Below are 26,903 nucleotides of genomic sequence, written 5' to 3'. Positions count from 1 at the left end.
TGGAGACACAAAAAGACAACAGGGAGCCTTGCATTCATTAGGGTCAGCTGGCCACACAAGTAGCACATTCTTCAGTTTTCAAATGCATTTGGATCGATGATTGATTGGTTGATCGATCAACTGTGTCATGTTTATGACCTAAGCATCAGACCCCAAAATACTGAGGGGGCGGGGGGGACTAGACTCATTAATTTAAAAAGAAAGTGTTTCTTATCCGATTACTCTATTAACCGATGGATTACTAAAAAAATCGATAGTCGTAACCCTAGTCTGTTTCACACTAAATTATGTGAGTGTGCTACATCCTGTAGACGATGAGCTGTGGCTTATAGTCGAGGCACACTGAAGTTCACAGGGAGTGGTCAGTAAAATTTATCAGCACAAGCCTGATATACGGCACTACACAACACAGGAAATCCAATTAACGCAGTAAGATCATGTTGAACGCAAGCACGTGTCTGGACAAAGACAAAGAAGATCTCAAAGATCTTCTTTGTCAGATTACCCCACCCCCTACCTCCACCCCCCGCGCGCCTGAACCAAAACCTCTGATAATCTGTGGCTGGTTGCTTAGTGTGTTTTGAGTGTGTGTTCTGTTGTTCATGCTACAGCCATCAGTGCTCACAGAGTTTGAATGAGGTGATCTGTCCAGCGTCATACTATTTCTTTCTCAGTCAGGCCTTTTTTGTCATTGAAGGTCTGTGTTTTGATCTTGAGAAGGTGGCATAAATCACTTTGAATGAATATGATAACTTTCAGCATGAAAAGCTAACCTCCGCCTGATGACTGTGACATATTAGATGCATACAAAAGTGAAGAGCTAGACCCGGTTGCCACGGAGGAGCAGGTCCAGGAGGTCCAGGGTTATCTTGCCAAGGTGACTGGCATTGGAGAAGTTCTAGCCCGCCGGCATATGAAGGTGGTTTTCTTTGGAAGGTATGTACACTTAAAATAAGTGCGAGTTTATTTCATGACTCGAAGTAGAATTGTGTGAGATGCTGATCACAGCTTTGCTACATGTTCTTCAGGACCAGTAATGGGAAGAGCTCAGTAATCAATGCCATGCTGTGTGACAAGGTTCTGCCATCTGGGATAGGACACACTACCAACTGCTTTCTGAGGGTGGAGGGCACCGATGGGAATGAGGCCTTCATCCTTACTGGAGGCTCTGAGGAGAGGAAGAACATAAAGGTGAGTAAAGCCGACTAAGTCGACTCTGTGTGGAAAGGAAGCTTCATATCTGACTCTTATGTTGTCTGTGGTTCCAGACAGTGAACCAGCTGGCCCATGCTCTCCACCAGGATGAAGATCTGGATGCTGGCAGCCTTGTTTGTGTCATGTGGCCTAAGGCCAAGTGTGCTCTGCTCAGGGATGATCTAGTGCTGGTGGACAGGTCAGATACATGTTTTGTGGAATAATTCTAGGGGTCTTGCAAGTAGTTGAGGCCATTTTTAAAGTCCAGTTCCATTTCCAGAAAATGTGTGGTCCCATTGAAAATGTAAATCAAATTGCAGTGATTTGGAAATCATTTGAAGTGTGTGTGATAGTCCAAAGACAAGGTGTCAGAGTTGGAAAAGAAATGAGAAATGTGTTCTTTTAAAATATATGTTCTATCTGAATTTGAAGCCACCAACCTGTTTAAAAAGAAGCTGGGACAGGGGTTATAACAGACCTGAAAAGCTTTGTCTTGCTTTTCTCACAACTAACAAACTTGAGAGTTTTGTTTAAAGAGCATCCTGTGGCGTCTATACCTTGTAGTAAAGTTGTGAAGTTAAGCAATATAAGAATAGTATTTCTCAAGTCAGATTTTGAGATTGCATCACGTATAAACATGTCATTCAAAGAATTTGGATTAAATCTCTGCAAGCAAAGCACAATATGGAGACAGCAGTACGCTAAAAAACAAATCAGAGCTTTAGCTAAGGCTGACGACCTCTCCAAGCAGCCTCAGTCAAACACCGCACCCTCACATACAAGTTCTCTTTCAGCATTTGCACTGTTTGCACTTAAAATTTGGAAACACAGCTGGCGGTAAAAGAAGCTGTTTTATATTTATTTAGCTGCCCCCTTGAAATCTAAGCTTTATTCTAGCGCAGGGGTGGGCAACTCCAGGCCTCGAGGGCCTGTGTCCTGCAGGTTTTAGTTGTGTCCTTGATCCAACACAGCTGATTTAAATGGCTAAATGACCTCCTCAACATGTCTTGAAGTTCTCCAGAGGCCTGTTAATGAACTAATCATGTGATTCAGGTGTGTTGACCCAAGGTGAGATCTAAAACCTGCAGGACACCGGCCCTCGAGGCCTGGAATTGCCCACCCCTGTTCTAGCGTGACAGCTGCATGCATGACTTTAAATTTGATCCATTTCAATTTGCAATGGTTACTCGGTGTGCTCAATTCTAACTCTGGCATAGCCTAATAAAGAACACCACAGCGAAATGAAATGACTGAACAGTTATTAATGGTCATAAATGGCCTATAGATGTAACTGATCAGTCTGCGTTGTAGTAGCTATAAACGGTGTAACAGACTCAGTAGCACTAGGAATACACAAAAAAGAGATTTCTGCATTTCCTGCATCATCAACTGAATGCTTGAAAATCTGCATGACAGTTTGCAACCCTATAGCTTTACAGCAGAGCTTCATTCTGTTTTAATTAGGTAACACTCAGCAGGTTGCATATATGAAAGGTTGCTTCAGCAGAGAATGTGTATAACAATTAAAGCACCTTTGAAAATGTGGCATTTCAGACAAATTCAAACAGAAGCTTTCAGAATAACTTGCTCCAGACTCTGACTTAAAGTTGCGCTCTAACCCATTCATGTTGCTTGTAGGTGACTGACTAGCTTCTTAGTTGCTTTTAGAATGTTTTTGGTTGTCGTCCAACCATAGTGGCAGAACATCAAAATCTTTTTGGTCCAGAGCAGGGTTTTAATAGTTTTGCAATTTTCATTAGTTTTTATTTTTATTTAGTTTTGACTTCAGATTTTCAATTTTATATCAGTTTTAATTAGTTTTTACCAATTGTTTGCTAGTTTAGTTTAGTTTTTATTTTTTTTGAAAATCCTTAGTTTCAGTTTAGTTTTGATTAGTTTCAGTTATAGTTTTAGTTGTGTTTGCAATAATTAAGTGTATCAAAATCCCAGTTTCATCATATCAGTCATTCTCTTCTGCTTATCCTTGGTATGTTGCTATTCCAGCTACCATACCCTGCACCCTGGACAGGTCGCCTGTCTGTCGCAGGGCTAACACGCAGAGACAGACAACTCACATTCCCACCTATGGGTTCTTTAAATAAATAAATAAATAAAGGCAGATGAACAACCATTGATACCAGGCAACTATAAAATGTATATCTTGGCCCCAATGAGACTATTAACTCTTGCAGCACCGGGTGTTCGTAATTTTGGTTCAAGTGAATTGATAAACTTTTTCAAGCCAATTGACTCACACAGTTATGTAGATATCCCAGTCCTGTTGTCTCGGGATGCATCACGCTGCCTTGCTTGGGGTTAGCTTCTGTTTTCTGGGGATGATGGTTGAGTGTGCTCCCTTACCTTCTCAAGGTAAGCTAGCTTAGCCTTCTTGTGTGAGCTTTTCAAGTGCACTTTAAGGTTTGTGGGATTTTTTTTTTTTCCCTTTAGAAATGTCCCTCATAATTTTTCTCTTTCCACTACAAGACACTTGCTTTTATCCAAAACACAGTCATATTCAAAGTAATCCCAAATTGGACTCTGGCGCTTTCTCCCGACTTTTCCTGACATGATTCTGCGCATGGACGGAGCAGCACAGACGACTTGACTCGACTAACGTACTGTTGGCATAATGAGACACAGCAAGAAAAAAATCTGGAAACTAAACTTCATTTTCACCCTTGACTATTGTATGACACACACACATCTACGAAAACGAAACACATTTTTGCTATAAATTCAGTTAATTTTAGTTAGTTTTCCTTTTTTCGTTTTTATTTTTATTTCCGTTAACGAAAATGTTTCGTTTATTTCGTTAGTTTTCGTTAACGATAATAACCTTGGTTATTGGTTATTGGTCCAGAGCCACTGGAAGCCATGCCTGCATCTGCAAGTCTGTCTGCAATTCACAAGAAGCTCTACTGCACCCAGACAATGGACTCAAACTTGCATACAGAGATGGTAAATGGACTGGTTCTTATATAGCGCTTTTCTACTCATCTGAGCACTCAAAGCGCTTTACACAACTTGTGCATTCACCCATTCACACCCATTCGCACAAGCACATCTTTCTAACATTCACACACATTCATACTCCGATGGATGCATCGGAGAGTATCTTGCCCAAGGATATTTGGCATGTAGACTAGGGGAAGCCAGGAATCGAACCACCAACCTTCAGATCAGTGGATGACCTGCTCTACCACCTGAGCTACAGCCACCCCGAGATCACCTGATGGTCGGGGTCATATTTGTCAGGTTATTGGGACCAACCTGCGAACTGTGTTGGATCAGTGATGAGCTACTACGTCGTCTATGGGTTTTCTTCTTTTTTGTTCTTAATGTGGAATGGGAATCCTGGTGACATCAGCTTTTCCTGTGTAAAACGGTGTCATAGCACATTTAGTCAAATGTTTGCCAGAGAGAGGTGACAGACAGAGACACAGTCAGTGCATGTTGAAGTACATTGTTGTTATGGGACTCTGACAGAAGCTGTGACTGAAGGACCTGTAGGGCCAAAGAGCATCAGACAAGTGAAAACCAGGATGCAAGAAGAAGTTTAACATGCTTTTGCTCCTGCTGAGGTAGAGGGAAGTGCACTCTCTATGGAGGAGCACTAAAAAGGTCACCTCCAGCTTTTGATCCTAGTTTTTCTTCCTGAGACATTTGGGAAGTTGACCATTGACCGAACCAGGGGTGGGATATCAGAGCCTCAAATTTATATCACAGGATATGAGGGAAATTTGTGATGATTCAGAAAAAAAGAATGGATGACTGATTGCAGCTCACAGACAGCAGCATTTATTAATGCAAAAATAAAGAATGAGCTACTCTCATTGATGGCACACTGCCACTCTGCCAATCTGAATCTATGCCTTACAGTGCCAACAGCAGCGTGAGACCGAGGCTTGTCTCACAAAAATGTCCCAAACCGTATTTCTGCTTCACTATAAGAGTATTTGATATTGGATTTAAATTTTCTTTTTAATGAAAGTGGCTGTGCTGACTTGGCGAGGACTCTGATTCTGTTGTTTAACATCATGTTTGCATCTCAAGCCCAGGGATTGATGTTACCACAGAGCTCGACAGCTGGATCGACAAGTTCTGTCTGGATGCTGATGTGTTTGTTCTTGTGGCAAACTCTGAATCCACGCTGATGCAAACGGTAAGAACTACATGAAGAGATGAGGTTCAAACAGGACTGTTGATGACATGTCAAAACAATCTGAGTGAGGGGATTGTGTGACGCTGCTGTGCATTGGGAACATTTTGCTTATATGTTGTTTTCCCTGTCAAAAGTCGTGTGAGGAGAAAACATAATCCAGACAAATAATTTCTTTTAACAGGCACAGTTATTCATGCCTTACCGCCAACACAATTAAATTCAACAACTGACATGCGTAGAACTCTGCAGCTTTGTGCACAAAGAAGCCTGGTTTTTGCACACTGCTGCAGTTTGATGCTCTTGTGGGTAGCTGTTGGTGCTCACAGCTGAATCCTGCTTGCTCAAATGAACTCCCTTTTGACTGTTTGGAAGCAGGAATTTAATTGCATGAGTGCCAATGAAAACATGCTACCTTGAAATTATTTACTTGGGTTGTTGTTTTTGTTTTTTTGGTTTTTTTGGCACATGACCTTTGACAGAAGAATAATTCTATAGTTGCCATCAGGAAAGGTCATCACAAATGAATCCAAAGTATTTCAAAGGGTTCTTTTTCTTATGATGAAAGATTTCTGTCCTGATGGGTCTCATTCAGAGTAACAGTGCCTCCCTCAATAATGCTGGTTTGAGTATAAAGAAATGTGAATCTAACATTTTTTTTTGCCAACCATTTGTATTTTCTCATTCACGGATTCCTTTTTTTCAAACATTGGTACATTTCCATCCTGCAGGAGAAGTCCTTCTTTCACAAGGTCAATGAGCGACTTTCCAGTCCCAACATTTTCATCCTCAACAACCGCTGGGATGCTTCTGCCTCAGAACCTGAATATATGGAGGAGGTCAGTTATGGTGCATACACAAAGGACTTCTTTATGGCTGTTGTAACACTAGCAAGAGTGTCCACTTCAGTTTAGCATTTACCATTTGATGTCTCACATGGGACATTTTGGTCTCCTAACAGCTAAAGAGGTGTCCTTGTTGCTGTGGTGGGCAAATTTAAAGACACAATGATGACTTTGTTAAAGTTGTGTGTGCATGAATGCGTATTAGCTGTCAGGAGGTACTACAAACCTTAAGATGGTCCTTATTGTGGCTTGTTGGTTACACACTAAAGGGCACTGTTCCAGGAGAAATCACCTCAAAACTCTCAATACCTGTCTAAAGATTCATTTTTTTAATAGATGTGTTAGTCTGATGCTGCAGTGTGTCCTCTTTGCCTTGTATTAGAAGTTTCTAAGAGAGTTTATGAAACGTTTCTATTTAATTTTTCTTAATACCGTAAATGTATAAATCTCAATGTGGCATCACTTCCTCATCCAAAGAAAGCTTTGTTCTGGTAGGCTTTGCCTTTGTGATTCTTGCTAATTTAAGTGTGTTCTTGCTCAACCAGGTCCGTAGGCAGCATATGGACCGTTGCACTAATTTTCTGGTGGATGAATTGGGCGTAGTGGACCGAGCCCAGGCTGGTGACCGTATATTCTTCGTTTCTGCCAAGGAAGTACTTCAGGCTCGTGTGCAGAAGGCTCAAGGAATGCCTGAAGCAGGTGAGGGAACCAGTCTGCGCAATCAAAACTCTGGAAAGGTTTGAATTTTGAAATACGCAGCAAAAAAAGTTCCTTGACAAGCTCCGTACAATGATAAGATTGTACCAGATCGATCGGGGCCCAGGTTGTTGACTGCCTCTGGTGCTGTTGGCCAGTGGAAGGCTGGTAGGTACTGGGCTACTGTTGGCTGAAGATGAGGCGGTGAGAGAGGAGAAAAGGCAGGATTGTGGAGGAGTGGGTACTTTAAATGTAAGGACCATGACTGATGTGATGGACAGGATGAAGGTAGATGTTTTGTGCATGCAGGAGACAGAGTGGAAGGTAAGCAAGGCCAGAAAACACTTTCTGCTTTTCTTTACAGCCATGTGACAAGGTTATTAATCCCATCATGGTGCCACACAGCCATTTGTGAGTGTCTGTAGCTAAGGAGGTAGAGGAGGTCATTTATCTAATCAGAAAAGCTGTTCCCGTCTCCAGTCTGCATGCCAAAGTATCCTTAGGAGTACTACTAAACCCCAAGTTTCTCTCTGGTGCATTTATTGGAGTGTTAATGTTAGAAAAAATGTACTTCGTGTAGAAAGAAAAGTCCTTGTATGAATGGCTGAATGAGGCGTGTTGTGTTAATTGCTTTGAGTGCTCGAATATAAAAGCGCTATATAACAACCAGTCTATAACATAGTAGGCTTGACCAGTAACAATGTAACGTTAACAAGTCTAGTCATAAATACGAAGTCTGTAATGTCCATGCAATGTCCATTTAAAACTTCAACTTTACCTTTGACTTCCTTGTAGCATGCTGTTAGTTTTGTCAGTGGAGGAAAAAAGGTGGGATGGGGTCACATCCCTGTCTTAAACATGATTTAGTATCCTCTAAATATTTTACTTTCATACGCCACTCTTTGGAAAGCCTGTGTGTTGAATTGTGTGCTGTTTGTTTCTCCAATGGCTCTGTTTGTGTTTTTACCAGCTTCTTCCTTTATGCAGCACTCAGCTCTGCTCACTCACTAAAACCTCAACAGCACCATCTGGTGGACTAAAAGTGCAATTGACTTTAGTATATAAATAAAATATCACACGTACAGCACCTCTGCATACATAGGTTTCTATGGCTATGTCCACACGTACACGGATATTTTTGAAAACGCAGATTCTTCTATGCGTTTGGGCCTTTCGTCCACACGTAAACTGTGTTTTCAGTCACTGAAAACTTGATCATAAAATGCAGATTGTAACCATGATCATGACCACCGATCAATAACCAGTGATCAAAGACCATTATGGACCTGGCAGTCATAGTAGGGGTGGGTTTTGATAATCGATTTATCGATTAAAATTGATTCTGGCTTGGATAACGTGATATCGATTCATTAAAATCCTGAATCGATTTTTTTAATATAAATTAATTTTGCCCGAAATGCCAGAATCTCAGGTTAAACCTCACAAAATTTCGAAAACCACCAAACGGCTAAAACAGCTTTAAATGAGAGCAGGTACACGGATTCTGCACAAAGACTTAAACACACAGCGCGGACCCGCGGATCAGAATCAGTGAGATGTCGCCTTTCTCACCCGACGGCACGGACACGGTCGGGGCTGAAAACCGACAGCTCGCTGATTCTGATGTTTCGGCGGGTCCGCGCTTTGTGTTTACGCCCATTTTGCGCTGATTCTAAAGCTGTTAGTTTTATCTCTCTCCAAACAATATTGACCGAACCAGCAGCAAAAGAAGATCCAAACTACACTTCACATAAACATTGTCATGAATTCACTCTGACTTTTGCTGTTTTTCTTCCACCACGATAAAATTACACTTCATGCACAGCTCTCTCTCTCTCTCTCTCTTGCTCTCTCTGTACTTCAAGAACAGTTTCCCGTCTAAAAATCTGTTTTCTGCATTATTCGCTTGCTTGTTACGCACAAGACTACTGTTGTTTACAGCGCTGTTTTTTTTCCTTTTACTTACTTCCGAAAAGAAAACCTAATTTCTGCCGTTCAATAGGCTTCTGAACAAATTTAAACTTTTTAAAATTATGCAAAATGCAAAACGCTGTGTCTCTAATAAAACCGCTGTAACTTCAGAGGTAATGTTCATATGTTGATTAATGGTTTTCTTTTGTTTTTGATGTACTGCAGAATATTTTTATAAAATCCCAGGCCAGGAAAGTCGCCTTCATGTTTTTCTGTTTTATCTTCAGCTATTTTGACACAAAGGCATCTGCTGTGATGCTTACACCTTTGATAAAGTCTGGAAAGTGTCAGCTTCCTTTTTATAGATACAAAAATATGTAAATGTACCGATCTGAATTATAATATTTCTGACTGTCTGAGGCAAAATTTCCCAGATTCAAATTGAATTGAATCGAATTGAATCGAATCGTGGATCGAATCGATTCAGGACCTTGTGAATCGGAATACACACACAGGTATTTTTGAAAACTGAGATTTTCCATTTTCATTTAAATGGAAATAACGTGGCGTCACGCTGTGATGCCACGTACACAGAAATTTCTAGAATAAAAAAATACTGTCGCTGTTAATCTTACTATCTGCAGTTTTTACACGCTTACATATACACACACACAGTTACTGTCCCTCCATTTACAAAGACAGAGGCATCAGAGTGAACTTCGGACGTGGCTTCTACATTCAATACAGATGTCTGTGAAGGTTCTCAGTCATCCAGGTCATCGTAGTCAAAGGAGCTTGCAAAGAAAAGCGTCTGGACTTCTTTAAGTTACTTGAAGACGTTTCACCTCTCATCCGAGAAGCTTCTTCAGTTCAAAGGTCAAATGGTGGAGAGTCCCAGATATAAACCTAGTGGGAGTATCCCCTCACAGAGGGACAAAAGGACCCCCTGATGATCCTCTAATCGCCTGAGCCAAGGTGTGAAACTGGGTGTGGGTCCCAATCAGCCAGAGTTTCGGGTGTGTTCATTGTGAAACCTGGCCCCACCTTATCATGCGAATTCCTGAGGTCAGATGGCCCAGGATGTGAGTGGGCGTTAAGGCGTCTGGGAAGGGATCTCAAAACTGGATTATAGATGGCAGAGAGTTGGTGTCGTAAACCCCCGCCTCTGTTCAAAGATGGTCGCTCACAGTGGACACAGATGGCTTCTTTCACTCCTCTTTCAAACCATCTGTCCTCTCTGTCCAAAATGTGAACATTGGCATCCTCGAAAGAGTGTCCTTTATCCTTAAGATGCAGATGGACTGCTGAGTCTTGTCCTGTGGAGGTGGCTCTTCTGTGTTGTGCCATGCGCTTGTGAAGTGGCTGTTTGGTCTCTCCAATGTAGAGGTCTGGGCATTCCTCGCTGCACTGTACAGCATACACCACATTGTTAAGTCTGTGTTTTGGCGTTTTGTCTTTCGGGTGAACCAGTTTTTGTCTGAGCGTGTTGCTGGGTCTGAAATGCACCGGGATGTCATGCTTGGAGAAAACTCTCCTAAGTTTTTCTGATACACCGGCTACATAGGGGATGACAATGTTGTTGCGTCTGTCCTTCTTATCCTCCCTCGCTGGTGTCTGGTCTTCTTTTCTGTGCCTCTTTGCTGACTTTAAGAACGCCCATTTAGGATAGCCGCACGTTTTGAGTGCTTCCTTTACATGTGTGTGTGTTCCTTCTTTTTTCCTTCAGACTTAGAGGGAACATGTTCTGCCCGGTGGTGTAGGGTCCTAATTACTCCAAGTTTGTGTTCCAAAGGGTGATGGGAGTCAAAGAGGAGGTACTGGTCCGTGTGTGTGGGCTTCCGGTAAACTTCGATGTTGAGTTTGCCGTTCTCTTCAATGTGCACAGCGCAGTCCAGGAAAGGCAAACAGTTGTCCTTTGTGTCTTCCCTGGTGAACTTGATGTTTTTATCCACAGCGTTAATGTGCGCAGTGAAGGATTCCACTTCTTGTGTCTTGATTTTGACCCAGGTGTCGTCCACATATCTGTACCAGTGGCTGGGTACTCTTCCTTTGAAAGAGCCAAGAGCCTTCCTTTCCACTTCCTCCATGTAAAGGTTGGCTACAATAGGTGACACGGGGGAGCCCATGGCACAGCCATGTTTTTGTCTGTAAAAGCCTTCGTTGTATTTGAAATATGTAGTGGTGAGGCAGAGGTCTAACAGTGTGCAAATCTGATCGGGTGTGAAGTTGGTCCTGTCCTCCAAGGAGCTGTCTTCTTGTAGTCGTTTTCTGACAGTCTCCACGGCCTCCGTGGTGGGTATGCAAGTGAAGAGAGAGACTACATCAAAGGACACCATGGTTTCATCTGGATCCAGGGTAAGTTTCTGGACCTTGTCAGTGAAGTCGGTGGAGTTCTTGATGTGGTGTGGGGTGTTCCCCACAAGAGGAGCAAGGATGGTAGCAAGGTGTTTAGCAATGTTATAAGTGGCTGAGTTTATGCTACTGACTATGGGTCTGAGTGGGACAGCTTCCTTGTGGATTTTAGGAAGTCCGTAGATGCAGGGTATGGCATCCCCTGGGTAAAGGTGGTGATAAGTAAGGCGGTCAATAATTTTGTCCTTTTCAAAGTCTTGAAGGCAAGCTATAACTTTCTTTTTGTAGCTGCTTGTGGGGTCTCGCTTTAAGGCTTCGTAGGTATTGTTGTCACTGAGGAGAGTAGTGATCTTTGTATGGTAATCTGTAGTGTTTAGGACCACGGTGCATCTTCCCTTATCAGCTGGTAAAACAGTGATGTTGTGGTCTTTGCTCAGGGAAGCGACGGCCTTCTTTTCCTGTATTGTGAGGTTGGATGGAGGGACTTTGGCACTGGAGAGCGTGGCTGAGACTTTCATCCTGATTTGCTCTGCTTCTGTCTGTGATAATTTATTAATCCGTATGTCTGTCAGAATCTGCCATAAGGATTCTGCTCTCACAACGCAAATTGGTTTTAAATAAATGTAATTTCTTTTAAATTAAATTTATGTATGTTGTATACATTTTTTTTCATTCCTAAGTTGTGAGCCTACACCAGCCAAAATACTGTCTTTAGTTATTAACATTTGAAATGATGAAGGCACTTGAAAAGTAACACAAAATTAGCTGCCTTTTCAGAAAAACACAAACTTTTCAGAAGTACTTGAGATTTTATGAACGTACAAAACCCGGTTTACTCTTTCCCTCCCAGACTTCTTGAGAGAGCGTTTAACTTTGTTTTTGGCGTTTACATGTGGATGGAGATATTTTATTTCAAAACTGCACATGTAGAGGTTTTTTTTTTTTTTTTTTTTTTTTTTTTTTTTGTTTAAACGAAAATGGAAAATCTCAGTTTTCGAAAATATCCGTGTATGTATGGACGTAGCCTATGACTGCCAGGTCCATAATGATCTTTGATCACTAATTGTTGATCAGTGGTCATGATCATGGTTACAATCTGCTCTTTATGATCAAGAAATTGACCAGGTAAGACCCCAGGTGCAGGCTGTGTAGAGATGCTCATGAGACAATCCAGCGCATAACAGCAGGGTGCAAGACGCTAGCAGGCAGGACATACATAGAGCGCCATAACCAAGTGGCCGGCATAGTGTACAAGTCCCGAGATCACCACCCGACTGCGTTGAAGAATGTCAGAGCTAAGATCCTGTTAGACTTCCAGATACAAATGGACAAATTGGTAATGGCTAACCAAGATAGCCAGATAGCTATACCGAATGAAAGCAACATCAGGAAGAAGGAACATGAGAAGCAGGAGAAGTACCAAGGGTTCAGAGAAGAGGTGGAGGGTGAGGGTAACAGTGGTCCCAGTGGTAATCGGAGCACTTGGTGCAATGACCTACAAACTAGGCGAGTGGCTCCAGCAGATCTCAGGAACAACATCCAAGAACTCCGTCCAGAGGAACACTGTCCTAGATACTGTGTAGGACCTTCAAGCTCCCAGGCCTCTGGTAGAGGACCCAAGCTTGAAGGATAGACCGCCCGCAGGGGCGAGAGGGGAATTTATTTTTTAATATAAAAATAAATGGATATATTTATATTAATTAATTATTAGATTAGATTACTGATAAGTATTAGAAAATGTTTAATTTGGCTTATTCTTTGTGTTTAAATAGATTTAAAAAAACACAGAATTCTTGTGCCACGTAAAAGTTGTATGTGATCTGTATAAGAGATTTTTGAGTTTGAATAGACTTTAAAGTGAGGTGATAAAAAGTGTGAAACCCACTGTAGCGCACATTCTCACTCCTGTGCTGTTTCAGGTGGCGCTCTTGCCGAAGGATTTCAGGCCAGAATGTTTGAGTTCCAGAACTTTGAACGGCGTTTCGAGGTAAGATCCTCAAAACTAGAAATGAGATTTGATCTCATTTCTATATGTTTGAATCGGTATGCTACATATGTGCACCAAATTTCATACATCTATGTGAAACACACAATTGGAAATCCTAACATCCATCTGTACGTCAGTGGGAAAATATATTCAAAAAATGTCCACCTTATACTTTCCTACACTTAAATTTGGGCTTTGCTTTTGTTTTAATAATTTTAATATAAAGTAATCCAGTCAGTGAGGTGATGTGAGGAGGGGGGGGGAGGTCTCCACAAAGGGTGGCATCTCTTCCCCTGAGCCTCCGTTTTCTAGCTATTTTTCTTGCAGATATACTGATGGGGTTCCAGATTGTGTTATGTTTCTGGTGTGATGCACATGCATTAACCTGATCCCATCAGCTGCTTGCACGGCTTGGTAGTAAGATGGTGTAAAAATCAGAGTTTCTGACTCCAGCTTGTCGGTCTGGTGAACCACCTGTCACCCAACTTGAAACAGTCTCGTCCACAGTCCTCATTCATAAAGTGTTTTACAAACCCGAACATTATGACCAACAGATGCATTTTACTTTCTCAGTGCAGCTAGCCAAACAACACAGAGTCAATTACTGGTAAAGGGGGAGACGGAGAAAGCAGATATTCTTGATTTGTTACCATAAAATCCATTGTTGTAGCCAGGGACAGCACAACAGTTATCCTCTTAAACTGTTTTTTAGTTTTACTGTTCTTATTGACTGCAACCAACCAACCAACAAACTCTGGGATGTCACATTTTGTACTGGAAAAAGATGGCGCTAAACATGTTATAAAAAGCACTTATTTCATAAATCCAGCTACATAGAGTTTTATCTATGCCAGTTTTTGAAAGCAGGGCTCCATGGTGTAAATTAGCTTTCACATAGAGCTTTCTGTGCCTGCACTCATCATGTCATTGTATTTTTATTTTTTTTTTGCCTGTCCTGTCTGCAACTGTAGCAATCAGAATTATTGTCTGAAGGCCAATAAAAATGCCCAACAGATTTATTTTTCCAAGTGCACCATTACTGCTTTTGCTATACTGGTCCACTTGATGTCATACTTTAATAGATTTCAGGATGTTTATGTTTTTTCTTCTGTTCTGTTATTACAATCAGAATAGACAGGACTGGGGTATGGGGTATTATACATGATTATATATCCCTATCTGTAAATAACGACTATCATGTTAATTAATGCGCATTGTCCCGTTGAAATAAAAAAATATTCTTATGCAGATTATGTAACTTAGTCTAACTACATTTGTGATTTAAAGCTGGAAATTTACCTTCAATTCCATCACATCCAGGGTCATTCAGTTGCATTCTGTCATTTTTCTTGATTTGATATCTGAATTGCTGTCTGTCTGCTGTATTTAGGAGTGTATATCACAGTCTGCAGTGAAGACCAAATTTGAGCAGCATACAGTGAGGGCCAAGCAGATCTCTGAAGCCCTGCGTCACATTATGGATTCGGTATACATTGCTGCACAGGAGCAGAGGTGAGTCTGTGATTAAAAGCAGTATTTGTATATGCTGAGACTTTAAACCACAGACCCCCAAAAAGCATTGCCCTCCTCTTTTAGCCACAGAGTGCCTGGGGAAAGAATTCCCATAAATGGTTTTCATTGTGATTAAGACCCATGTATGCAGCACATCTCCATCTTGAATAGACTTTCATTCTAAACTTAAAAAGCTGTGTGGGTTGGTGTGTAGAGTCTATTGTTTGGAGACCAAAGAGGACCGTCAGGACCGATTAGAGTTCATCGACAAGCAGTTGGATCTACTGACCATGGACTGTAAGTCCAAGATCAAGAAGATTACTGAGGAGGTGGAGAGACAGGTGAATCCCGGCACAGTGTGACTGTCCTGGTTTATGTGGATTCAGCTAAAAAGAGGGTGGTTGTTCTTTTAGGTTTCTAATGCCATGGCAGAGGAAATCAGGAAGCTCCATGTGCTGGTGGACGACTTCCATATGGACTTCCATCCATCACCAGTGGTGCTCAAGGTCTACAAAAATGTGAGTTTAACTTTAGCATATTCTTAGACTTTTACATTTACTCAGGGCCTACTCGATATGACGTTCTTCTGCTTCCCTGGCCGCTGTGTCTGTGAGGATGCTATTCGTTCTGTGTTGTAGCATCCTGAGGGCACCCAGTTTGTGCTCCAGTGGATGATGAGAGTCAAACCCTAAATACTGATCTGTATGCTTTGGTCTCCAGTACACGTCAACTTTTAAATGTACCCCATTACTGATGGAAATCTCACAGTCTAACAAGGCTAACCTATCATTTTTTTCATATCCTCCCTGGTCAATCATTAAGGAACTGACCTCACAGCCCATTGTTCACCACTGGTGCTAGTTCCAGTCATTATGCAAACTTGAATGAGTGATGAAATATTTCTCCCACGAAAATGCTACGTCCAGATGAACAGAATCAACTTTTTAGGTGTAGTGAAAGTACATCAAGGTATGTTAATTGCACAATATTGTCTCCACTTGAAATACTCCAGTCAATCAGTCAAAACTGACAGATTTTTGATATCATGGCTTTAAAACCTAAAATCAATCAATCTTCTATGAACCTTATGTGTTAATCTAAGGAGCTTCTTTAAGACACTTTTCTTTCCAAGCTCCTTAGACCACAATGACCTAGATGACTGTGAACCTTCACAGACTTAATGTGACAGCCAAGCAACAGCAGATAGCCCCAGCCCTGAGCTTGGTTTTGCTTGAGGTTTCTTGTGGTTAAAAGGGAACTTTTCAGTCCCACCGTCACCAAGTTCTTGCTCAAAGGAGATTGTTTGATTGTTGGGGTTTTCTGTCTATTATTGTAGCTTGCAATATAAAGCAACTTGAGGCGACTGCTCTTGTGATTTGGCCAATATAAATAAAACTGCATTGCACTGAATTGAATTGATTTCATTAGTCATTGCTGCTTCAGGACCTTAATAACTTTGCCATAAATGATGGAACCATGAATTCTACTCTCTGCAAGAAAATCCTGAAAGAGAATGTTTGACCATCAGTTCATGCTCTGAAGCTCAAGCCACCTGGGTTATGCAGCACAACAGTGATCTGAAAAACAGAAGCAAGTCCACCTCTGAATTTCCCAGAAAAACAAAATGAAGGTTTTGGAGTGGTGTAGTCAAACTCTGGTCTTAAATCTGATTGTGATGCTTTGGCATGACGTTAAACAGCCCATCCATGCTTAAAACGCCTCCATTATAACTGTATTAAAATAATTCTGCAAAGAAGAGTCGGCCAAAATTTCTCTTCAGTGATGTGGAAAACTCATTGCCAGTTATCACAGATACTTGATTGCAATTCTTGCTGACAAAGACCAGTGATGATTTAGAGGGCAATCACTTTTTCACACAGGAAACATCTATGTCAGAGAGTAGACACAGAACCATATAGACCAGGGGTCTCAAACTCAGAGGAGCTGTGGGCTGCTGCCGCCGCCACTGTCATCTCATTGGAGGGCCACTTAAGTGATCAAGTAGAACAAAAAGAAAAACCAAGAAAATATCCACAAATATTTCCAAAAATGTAGTGCTTTTCTTTATTTTAAATATTCTATGATAAGAAAAATCTGCAAAAGTAAGCACAATTGTTTTCCCCCCTCACTCTTAGCTAACTGAAGCCTTTCATTGAACTACCAAATAAACAAATTTGTACTCTCTTTCTGGCCAGACACGTGGCAGCACTTCTGCTATCATTTTGTTCATATTTAACAAAATGAAAATGCAGACATGAGTGTACACATTAGTGTTTGACTCTCTTACTGAACTAACACAGTTTGTACTCTGTTTTTACCTCTGCCAGGTCCACGACTCTGAACCATGGTAAAGAGACCTCTGGTTAATACGTCGGGTTCCGTGTCGGGCTGGTAGCCGGTAGTTAGCTTTATTGTCTGGGTCAACTTTGCTAGCGAGAGACAGAGAGAGGCGTTAAAAGGCTGCTCCAACAGAACTCTATTGGTTCGGAGGCGGCGAACACAGTGTACAGTTGACTCTTAACAGCTTACTTACAGCTGGGCTCGTCAGGCACTCTGCAATGACTGTAGTGGTTATTATGATATTGACGTGCTTCATCTTACGTTTCTCATCGGTCGCGACTTGTTTTCAACTCTCCTTTCTCTCTCTCTCTCTCTCTCTCTCACACTCACACTCACACACACACACACACACACACACACACACACACACACACACACAATGAGTGGGGCAGTCACACTCATTTTCCCTGCTGCACGGACCACACTGTTCGTGATGTTTATAGACCCTTCACTACATGAACTATGACGCGCTGGGCAACTCTTCTACCCCTTTTTCAGCATTTTGGCCAATTCTCTCTAAACATTTTGCCTTTTATGTTTAGTCAGGTCAGTTGTGGCCCCCAAAAGCCCTTCTCCAAAAGATGGAGATCTACTCGCTGACATTGACACTTGCCCCATCCCACCATCCACAGAAAGTCACAATCTGGGTCTCACTTTGGACTCCACAGTTTCATCCCAGGGTCATATAAGGGATGATATCAGGACCGTGGACAGCTCCTTGGGGCATTTGAAGTAGCAGAATGTTTCAACATCGCTTGAAAAAAACTGCCAGCTTTTGAACCAAAGCCTCCCACTTGTCGCGTATATCTAAAACATTTTGTCCTGATTCCTGCAGTTTGAGATTATGCTCGTTGAGATGTCCAGTTCTATCAGCAAGATACTTTCTACAGATAAGCCATCTAACAGCACAGTGGAGCGGGATGTCTTTGTATGAGCTATCCATCTCCTCGAGCAGAGACCGGAATTGGCAGTAAGTTAACGTTCCTGGGCCTGAAGCTGATTTTCACATACCAACCTCCCCAGTGTGTGCAGCTTTGCTCTCAGGTCCAAGACGTATTAAATCTGGCTTTTAGCTGGGCTTGGACCTTCCTTCCAGCTTCCCTTAACCAGGTCCAACACCCCCGTGACCTGGAGTACCTCAGCAAACAACTGAGGGTCTAATCAGCGATCCAATTGCATAAATCCTCGTGAATGAACTTTCAAATCATGGACTTTAAAGTCTTTTTCAGCCTCTCCACTAGCCTGTCAGTCTGAGGGTGGTAGACACTAGTCCAAACAGATTTAATGCCAAATAATTCATACAGCTCTTTAAGTGTAGCTCAGAAGGGGTGTAGCCTCAGGAGGTAGAGCAGGTCATCTACTGACCGGAAGGTTGGTGGTTTGAACTCTGGCTCCCCCAGACTGCATGCCAAATATCTTTGATATTAAGATATAAATATCAAGATTTTAACCCCAAGTTGCTCTCTCATGCATCCACCTTTTAATGTTAGAATCTTAAAAGCACAGAAGAAGTGCTTGTGTGAATGGGTGAATGTGGCATGTTGTATAAAGCCCTGAGTCCTGAGTGCGGGAGAGTAGAAAAGCGCTACATAAGAATCATAAGAGTTCAGTTACCATTTACCATTTAAATGTGCAGTCAAATGAGACCTGATAATGGGTGCAAAGAGGCTTTTGGAATGGTCGGCTGGTTAACCATCTGACACTTCAGGCAGGATGCACACCATCAGCGCACATTCTTTTGGATGCCCGGCCAATAAAATATACCTTTTTCCATATCATCATGTAGTTTAGATGTTTGTTAGCGGCCCTGAACCTACACAGTAGAAAAAAGGTTGTCAATTTCCCCTTGTGGGTTAGGGTATATCAATAATCAAAGGTGTCAGTGAAAGAGACATGCAGATTGTGGTCTGTAATGACATCTTAAATAAGGGATTGTCGTTAAAAAAACTAATGCTTTAACTTTTCTTTGTCATTGTTTGTTGTAGGAACTCCATCGGCACATAGAGGAGGGCCTGGGCAAGAACATGTCGGAGAGGTGCTCCACCTCCATCAGTAGTGCACTGCAGACCACACAGAATGACATGATTGGTAATATATCCACCTTTCTACTTCAACAGGCTCCGGTTTACGTTAAGCCACTATGAGGTTTTCAGCTATGATTGCCAAACACATGTGTATTTGTGGCATGCAACTAGTTACACTATATGGCAGGGGTGGGCAATTCCAGGCCTCGAGGGCCGGTGTCCTGCAGGTTTTAAATCTCACCTTGGGTCAACACACCTGAATCAAATGATTTGTTCGTTACCAGGCCTCTGGAGAACTTCAGGACATATTGAGGAGCTAATTTAGCCATTTAAATCAGCTGTGTTGGATCAAGGACACATCTAAAACCTGCAGGGACACCGGCCCTCGAGGCCTGGAGTTGCCCACCCCTGCTATATGGAATAGTTATTGTTTGAAAATTGTGTTGTTGTCGTTATTGCTGTTGTGTTGTAATTCAAAGCCAAGCAGAAAATAGTTATTTATTTTCACAATGACGCTGCTGTTTTCTGTTCATGTGTGCAGAGGGTCTGAAGCCTTTGCTGCCCAGTGCCGTGAGAGAGCAGGTTGACAAGCTAGTGCCTCGAAGTCAGTGCTTCAGCCTCAGTTATGACCTCGCCTGTGACAAGCTTTGCAGTGACTTTCAGGAAGATATCAGCTTCCACTTCTCTCTGGGCTGGACCATGCTGGTCAACCGCTTCCTCGGACCCAAGAATACCCGACGCGTTCTCATGGGCTACAATGACCAGGTAACATTGCCAGAAGCATAAACTTCCTCAAAGTGTCTACATAAGCAACATTGTATACAATTAAAAAGCATATTTGATGCATAGAATCCTGAAACAAAAAGCATAATCACATACCTAAATTGATATAGAAAGCTTCCTTTTCACCTTCAGCTGTGTCCTACTGTTGGACATGACCAGAATAAAACCAGGACAAAAAGACCAGAGCTGGATTGATCTGTACAGGGCCGTGTGCTTTGTGAGGTTATTCGCTGTGTTGTCCATACAGGTTCCTCGCCCAATGGCCTTGACACCGGTCAGCACCAGCATGCCTCCATTTCCACAAAGCGCCATGACCCAGGAGGAGCTGATGGTCTCTATGGTGACCGGTCTTGCTTCCCTCACCTCCCGTACTTCCATGGGTGTTCTTGTCGTTGGTGGAGTGGTGAGGATCTACAAACACACCGCACACAATTAGAATTGAATGAAATATTAAGGAAACAAATCTGTTTTGGTATTCCAGAATCAAAGAGGTAGTGATGGGCAACAAATGTATTATAATGCTCTACAGAGTGAATTGCAAAGCTCTGAAAATGGGACAGTACTTGCTTTTCCTGTTGTGGGATGGGAGTTGAGATGATCTGAACTGTGATGTTTTTGATTACGTGCTGGCAAAAAGCACAATAAAACCACAGCAACAGTGTTTACTCACCACCTGTAACACTTGCCAGAAAGGCTTTCTCATTAAGTTCATCATTTTATCATAGTTTTTATTAAAGAGTTATTCAAATTTTTGCACTATGAAGATTCCAAACTAACTTTGTGAATGCTGATTTTATTTCCTCATGCCTTTTGTTATTTCATAATAGCCAACCATTAAACGTAGAGCCTATGCCTATGTTTCAGCCTATGTTTCAGCCTGACCTTGGTCTTTCATTCTGTGTAGATCTGGAAAGCAGTGGGCTGGCGTCTCATCGCTTTGTCACTGGGCCTTTATGGGCTCCTCTACATCTATGAGCGGCTCACCTGGACCACCAAGGCCAAAGAAAGAGCCTTTAAGAGGCAGTTTGTGGATTACGCCAGTGAGAAGCTACAGCTCATTGTCAGTTACACTGGATCCAACTGCAGCCACCAAGTCCAGCAGTAAGCACACATAATTAGACTAATGTTACAGGAGAGAATGCCAAGTATATTTGTGATCCAGCACTGAATATTGTCGAGCCTTTCTAACGCTGTGTGTGGTTGACAGGGAATTGGCTGGGGTGTTTGCTCAGCTCTGCCAGCAGGTAGACATCACCCGTCAAAATCTTGAAGATGACATCACTGACATGAACAGCAAGATCGAGCTGCTGGACAGCCTCCAGAGCAAGGCTAAGCTGCTACGGTAAAAATGCTAACCTCAACTGTGGCTCTTTGCTCATGCATGCTGTGTGTCTCTCTTTACAATGTAGAGCCTTGGGCGGAGTGATGAGGAGCAAAGTCCTGACTATAAACATATTTCCAGTTAAAATGAAATTGCAGTGGTGGAAAGAGCGAGTTAACTGTCAAACTTGTAAAACACTAGGCATTATAAACATTTTGTTCACAGGTTACAGGTGACAAGCTATTTCAAAGAGTTCTAGGTTCCAACCTGCTGACAAGCTGGGGTCTTCCTATGTGGCGTTTGTATGGGCTCAAAATGTGGTCATAAATATTTTGTACTTGTAAATCGGTTTTGTACTTGTAAATCAGGATTTGTATGTGTAAAAAAAATTTGTGTGTGTGTGTGTAAAAAAGATTTGTATGTGTAAAAAATTTTGTGTGTGCGTAAAAAAGATTTGTATGTGTAAAAAAGATTTGTGCGTGCTTAAAAAAGATTTGTGTGTGGACTTAGCCAAAAAAAACCCTGTAAGTTACAAGTACGAATTTTGACCCTATTTTTCTTCCTTTCATCTGATTGGTCAATGTCATGTCAATCACAAATGTAACAATCCAATCAGAGAACAGATGGGTTTGGCTGTCGGAGGGGCACTTTTTTGAACTGCAGGTCCTTGAAGGGTAATACAGTTTGAAGCTGGAGGAGCTCTATATAAATATCCGATAGCAGCTAGGTCCCCTAACTTTCAGCAGGGGGACCTAGTTGTGGTATATCAGTGGTTAGAAATACCATTATTACTTTAGGATTAGTTTAACACAAAGTCAGGGCTGACCCGGGACCATTGCTGTGAGTCACAGTGCGCAGCATAAAAGTCCTTTCACATGGGACGCAGGATGTGCTGCTAATGCTAACTGCTAACTAAAAGCAAAGGATCCAGAATTTGTTGCGCTGGCTGCTGGGCTCTGTGGGTTTTTGCAGCAGCTCTACCTGTACTAGATGCACCTGCTCCTTTGTAATGAAGACTGTCATTTCCAAAACACTGCCCTCCCCCTGCGGTCCGCAGCGCTGTTGAAAAGGCTGTGGAAGTCCCTATATTAAACACGTAGACCTGTGACATAAAAATCACCAAACTCGGATGACCACAGACTGTTTTCCTTCGTGGTGATGAAGGAAAACGCTGGGTTGGCATGTAAAAGGGCATTTATTCCCTTCAAAGACCTGCAGTTCAAAAAAAGCTCCCCTCCGACAGCCAAACCCATCTGTTCTCTGATTGGATTGTTACATTTGTGATTGACGTGACATTGACCAATCAGATGAAAGGAAGAAAAATAGGGTCAAAATTCGTACTTGTAACTCGCAGGGTTTTTTTTTGGCTAAGTCCACACACAAATCTTTTTTACGCACACACAAATTTTTTGTACACATACAAATCTTTTTTACACACACACAATTTTTTTTTTTACACATACAAATCCTGATTTACAAGTACAAAACCGATTTACAAGTACAAAATATTTATGACCACATTTTGAGCCCATACGTTTGCATGTCCTCCCTGTGCCTAAATGGGTTCTCTTCAGTATCTGGGCTTGCTACCACAGTTCAAAGACAGGCACATTAGACTAATTTATGATTTGGAATTGGCCATAGGTGTGAATATGAACAGTTGTTTGCATTAGCCCCGTGAAACTGGTGATACATGCTTCAACATTTCCTGGGTCCACCCCACAGTCTCCTTCCGGTAGGAAGTGCCCGGAACCACTTTTCCTAGGATCCATCTTAATCAGATTCCTGAACCATCTCCACTGGATCCATTTGATGTGGAGGAATAGCAACTGTATTTCTGTATGTAGTCTGTGTTTTTATACTTTGGTCACTGCTCACCACTTGGGGTGAGTTCAGGAACCAGGCTCCAATGGGGTGGGGGTTGGGGATGAAATGATCGAGTGTCTCTGCAAACAAACAAAAGTCTGGGCCTGAACCTGTGTGCACGCAGCAACACATGTTCTTATATGTGGAGGTGCAACATGAACTTATAGTAAGGCAAATCCAATTTATCATGAACAACATTGTGTAGTCTCTTACTTGTCCATGTGTTCTGTTCAAGCGTGGATGCAAAGAGTTCCCTTGAAGCTGTATCAACCAGCTGTACTTGAAGAAGAGTGACTTCACACTAAATAAATTTGTAGGGCTGGTGTGATTCATCAAGTAATTCATTTACAAATGGACACATTCTATGCTTTTATGATGATGTAAACATGAGAGTTTTGCCCACATTTGTGACTAAAAAAAGACCTGCAACAGAAACGTAATTAACAGCAGCATGTGAATAAAACGCCTGACAACATTAAACCCAGACAGCCCCCAGTTTTTAGCAAAAACATTGATAACACAACTGCAGAGAGTGAAAGAAAACATGTTTCTGGTCCAAAAAGAAAAAGCAGCACATAAACTGGAACCTCGAAGTCCACCAACTACACCAGGCTGTGCCAGGTTCCAAACTGAGTTGTGCAGCCATTCACAGCAGGGCCAGAGTGTTTTTTGCACTGTGCCATGTTCAAGCATGATCTCAGGGTGACTATATTTCTGATCAACACATGCTGTTTGCAGGTGTCTCTTTTAAACATGCAACTTGTTGCATAATTGTCTATTTTTTATTTTTATTTTTTTAAACATGTGTTTGCATTTGTGTGCTTTTTCAGGAATAAAGCGGGCTGGCTGGACAGTGAGCTCAACATGTTCACCCAGCAGTATCTTCATCACAGCAAGTAAAACCAGGTGGAACATCCTCAGAGGGAAAGAGTGGCACCGGAGCAACGTTTTGTACATCTGTTAATGGTTCCTCACAGGTGTATTTGAAGTCACTGAGAGAAATACTAACATTACTTTTAACAGAAGGCGTGGTTTGGATATTTGACATAAGTTGAAGGAGCTGCTAATTAGTTGTCATGTAGTTGTGTAGACGTGATGTCAGGATCAGTCTGTTGAGCTTGTCCGTGTTCAGTTGTGGTAATGTGCAAATGAACATGAACTGGCCATCTGTTGATGGCTCATCAGCACTGATAGGTCACACCCACCACCTTCTGTCAAAAACTCTGTCACGCTGTCCTTTAATGGAATTCTGTTTAACCTGGCACTTTCTGCCTGTATAGATGTGATTTTGTGTATACATGTGAACACTGGACAAATACAGAAGTAAGACACTCCACCAGTGAATGGGAAAATGTGTGTGTAGTCATGGTAGTCTATGATATTCCATTGCGTCATGATCTCACACACACACACACACACACACACACACACACACACACACACACACACACACACACACACACACACACACACACACACACACAGACAGACAGACAGACAGACAGACATTTGATGTGCATTTCCTTTATTATTGCTACTGATAAGACACCACACATCCGAATGACTAAAAACATCAGAAATTGCTTTGCAGTTAAATAATAGGAGATTTTATATAACCTTTTATTCTTTTTCTTGTGACGTTGTCAGATTAAGCCACTCTTGCTGTTGCAGATGTAAGGCTTTACTTTGATATGTCCCACCTGCTTACACATTGTTACAGATAAACCACACACACACTCGAGTGAGACAGCATTTCCACCATAACAACGAACGTCTGAGGAAAGACAAAAGGATGTTGACCCAGCCTCCAGAGTCTAATCGGAGCAAGCTCAGTCTTACCTTAAAGGATCTGGGGCCAGACATTAGTGGACACTGCCCCCCAGAAGTCTGGTCCATGTCTTGATATGTCAGAGCACTTTGATTGTTATTATTTATTTATTTTTAGTCTCTTTAAAACAGCTGGTCATTGTTGCGCCGACTTGTAAAGTGACAGAGGACAGCTGCACAGTTGGGCCTTTGTTAAGCTGTAGCAGTGAATAATAAGATACAGCAGGTTTTGGATACTCACAGAGTACTTGTTAAGAGCAAACATTCACTGTTTGTTTGCTTTCTGATGCTCTCTGATTAGAAGAACATTTAGAAACTTTTAGAAATGGTTTGCTTCACCTGCACCATTTAGCAGAATTGCAGAAAAAAAAGACTAGAGCCACACAGTTGAGCTTAGACTAGCTAAAGTAAAGAACATGCAACTTTATTATATTTTTATTTATTAGATTTTCTTGAGCTGATTTCTAGTCCCAGCTTCTGACGGACATCACAACATCTTTGTGTTTGGTGTTTGGCTCTTCCTTTAACAAAGCCAATTTGAAAGTTTAGCACTGTGCAGTATGTGTGGAGTAACATTTTTCACTTCCACTAAATGTTGTGCTTTCAGAAGTGTGAGCAGAATGAAATTATTATTTTGAACTAGAAGCAGTGACAAAGAAGAAACATCACAGTAGATGTGACTTAATTGTCCACGGTTGTATACTGTTTGTGTTGCCAAATGATGCTGCTGTAATAACCCTGTTTTGTTTGTTTTTTTTGTTGTTTTTTTGTTTTGGGGTTTGTTTGTTTTTTTAGGGCAAATATATGCTTTTCATCCATTTGCTGTGTTTCTTTTGTTTTGCCCTAAAGCAAGTGTACACCAACAGAACAGTTTTCTGCCTTTGGGACATTGACAGTACCTGCATGCAGCCTTTACATGCAACTAGTGTAATTTCTTGCCCTATTAAAATGTGTATGTATGTGTAAAAGTAAATAAAGAGAAATTATCAACTATAAAGATAATACCAAATTTTATTTATGTGCGTGTGCGTGTACGCGCGTGTGCATGTATGACCAATGACGTCTTCAAGGACCGGACATCAGGCATCACCGCATGTCTCGATCTATTTAAGAGATTACAAAAAACCTTTGTTGTTATACTTCATATTATTAACAGGAACATATTACTGTATTTTCATCCACACACTGTTGAGGGGAGAGAAAAATAAATACATTTGTCATCATCATACAGAGCTTTCCTTTTCAACTTTTGTCAATCAATCAAAGCTTTATTCGCCACATGCAGGTTGCCCTGCAGTGAAATGGGACACCCCCCCCCCCGACCTTACACACACAACACAGACATTACATGGGGATACAAGTCGGAGATTGGTAGCGTTACAGAAAAACACTGAAATATACACTACAGTGGGAAAGTACAAGAGGAAAAAAAGAGACCTCTACTCATGCTGTGCTTCCATGGTAGGACAGCATGAGAACAGGAAACAAAAAAAACTCTGCACAAAAAGCACATAAATGTCCACAGCACAACTTTGTGAAAGACATGACAAGCCACAGGATTGGGTGGGGGGTGAGGAGTAATCCGAAGTGAACACAGCAGCCGCCCTGCACAGCGCTACCATTCCAGCGCGGCACACAGACCCGCCGTGTTCCCCCGCAGGAAACAAGCATCGAAGGCGTTTGGAAAGGGAGGGGGATGAGTGTGTGCTTATCAGTGTAAGTGTATGTGTGTGCATGTCCATAGTTCAGCTGAGACAGTGTCCTTCGCCCTGCCAGGCTAAGTAAACAGTCTACCAGGTGGCCTTGCATGGAATGGGAAGGAACAGACTAAACACAGTCGTTATCAGGGTGTTGTTTTTCGGCTCCAGCCTCGAGACCGCCGCTGGCGCCAAAGGGGTATCTGGATGAAGTGATGGTGCTTTTTACTTTAGTGCGAACAGCTCATATGAATTTCAAAGCAGTTCTACAGTCCAACACTGGTCTCTCAATCTCCTGTTGGAGAGCCGCGAGCTTCGCCATACTTGCGTTCTGTGATGTTGTAATTTCTTGTGCTCAAGGAGCCGATTTCTGAGAACTCACGGCAGTG

At 42.0% G+C, this 26,903-nt stretch overlaps 1 protein-coding gene across 2 annotated transcripts in view; it reads left to right on the top strand.

Annotated features, from left to right (window-relative positions):
• Positions 1-25,831, top strand: part of mfn2 (mitofusin 2) — a 28,996-nt gene extending 3,165 nt beyond the window's left edge. For both annotated transcript variants that reach the window (XM_084916664.1, XM_084916665.1), the window contains 16 exons: positions 801-936; positions 1,029-1,191; positions 1,269-1,393; positions 5,248-5,356; positions 6,085-6,192; positions 6,744-6,897; positions 13,077-13,144; positions 14,535-14,656; positions 14,871-14,997; positions 15,070-15,174; positions 18,982-19,084; positions 19,562-19,785; positions 20,051-20,206; positions 20,708-20,904; positions 21,011-21,145; positions 23,821-25,831. In XM_084916664.1, coding sequence (XP_084772790.1) covers positions 801-936; positions 1,029-1,191; positions 1,269-1,393; positions 5,248-5,356; positions 6,085-6,192; positions 6,744-6,897; positions 13,077-13,144; positions 14,535-14,656; positions 14,871-14,997; positions 15,070-15,174; positions 18,982-19,084; positions 19,562-19,785; positions 20,051-20,206; positions 20,708-20,904; positions 21,011-21,145; positions 23,821-23,890 — 2,102 coding nt within the window. In that variant the 3' untranslated portion in view covers positions 23,891-25,831. The remainder of the gene's footprint in view (positions 1-800; positions 937-1,028; positions 1,192-1,268; positions 1,394-5,247; positions 5,357-6,084; positions 6,193-6,743; positions 6,898-13,076; positions 13,145-14,534; positions 14,657-14,870; positions 14,998-15,069; positions 15,175-18,981; positions 19,085-19,561; positions 19,786-20,050; positions 20,207-20,707; positions 20,905-21,010; positions 21,146-23,820) is intronic.
• Positions 25,832-26,903: the final 1,072 nt, after the last annotated feature.

This window comes from Perissodus microlepis, chromosome 20 (assembly GCF_051167445.1).
Source record: "Perissodus microlepis isolate ML-2025 ecotype Zambia chromosome 20, ASM5116744v1, whole genome shotgun sequence".
Taxonomy (NCBI): domain Eukaryota; kingdom Metazoa; phylum Chordata; class Actinopteri; order Cichliformes; family Cichlidae; genus Perissodus; species Perissodus microlepis.
The sequence above is the reverse complement of the archived record's forward strand: the minus strand, read 5'-3'. Positions and strand labels throughout refer to the sequence as shown.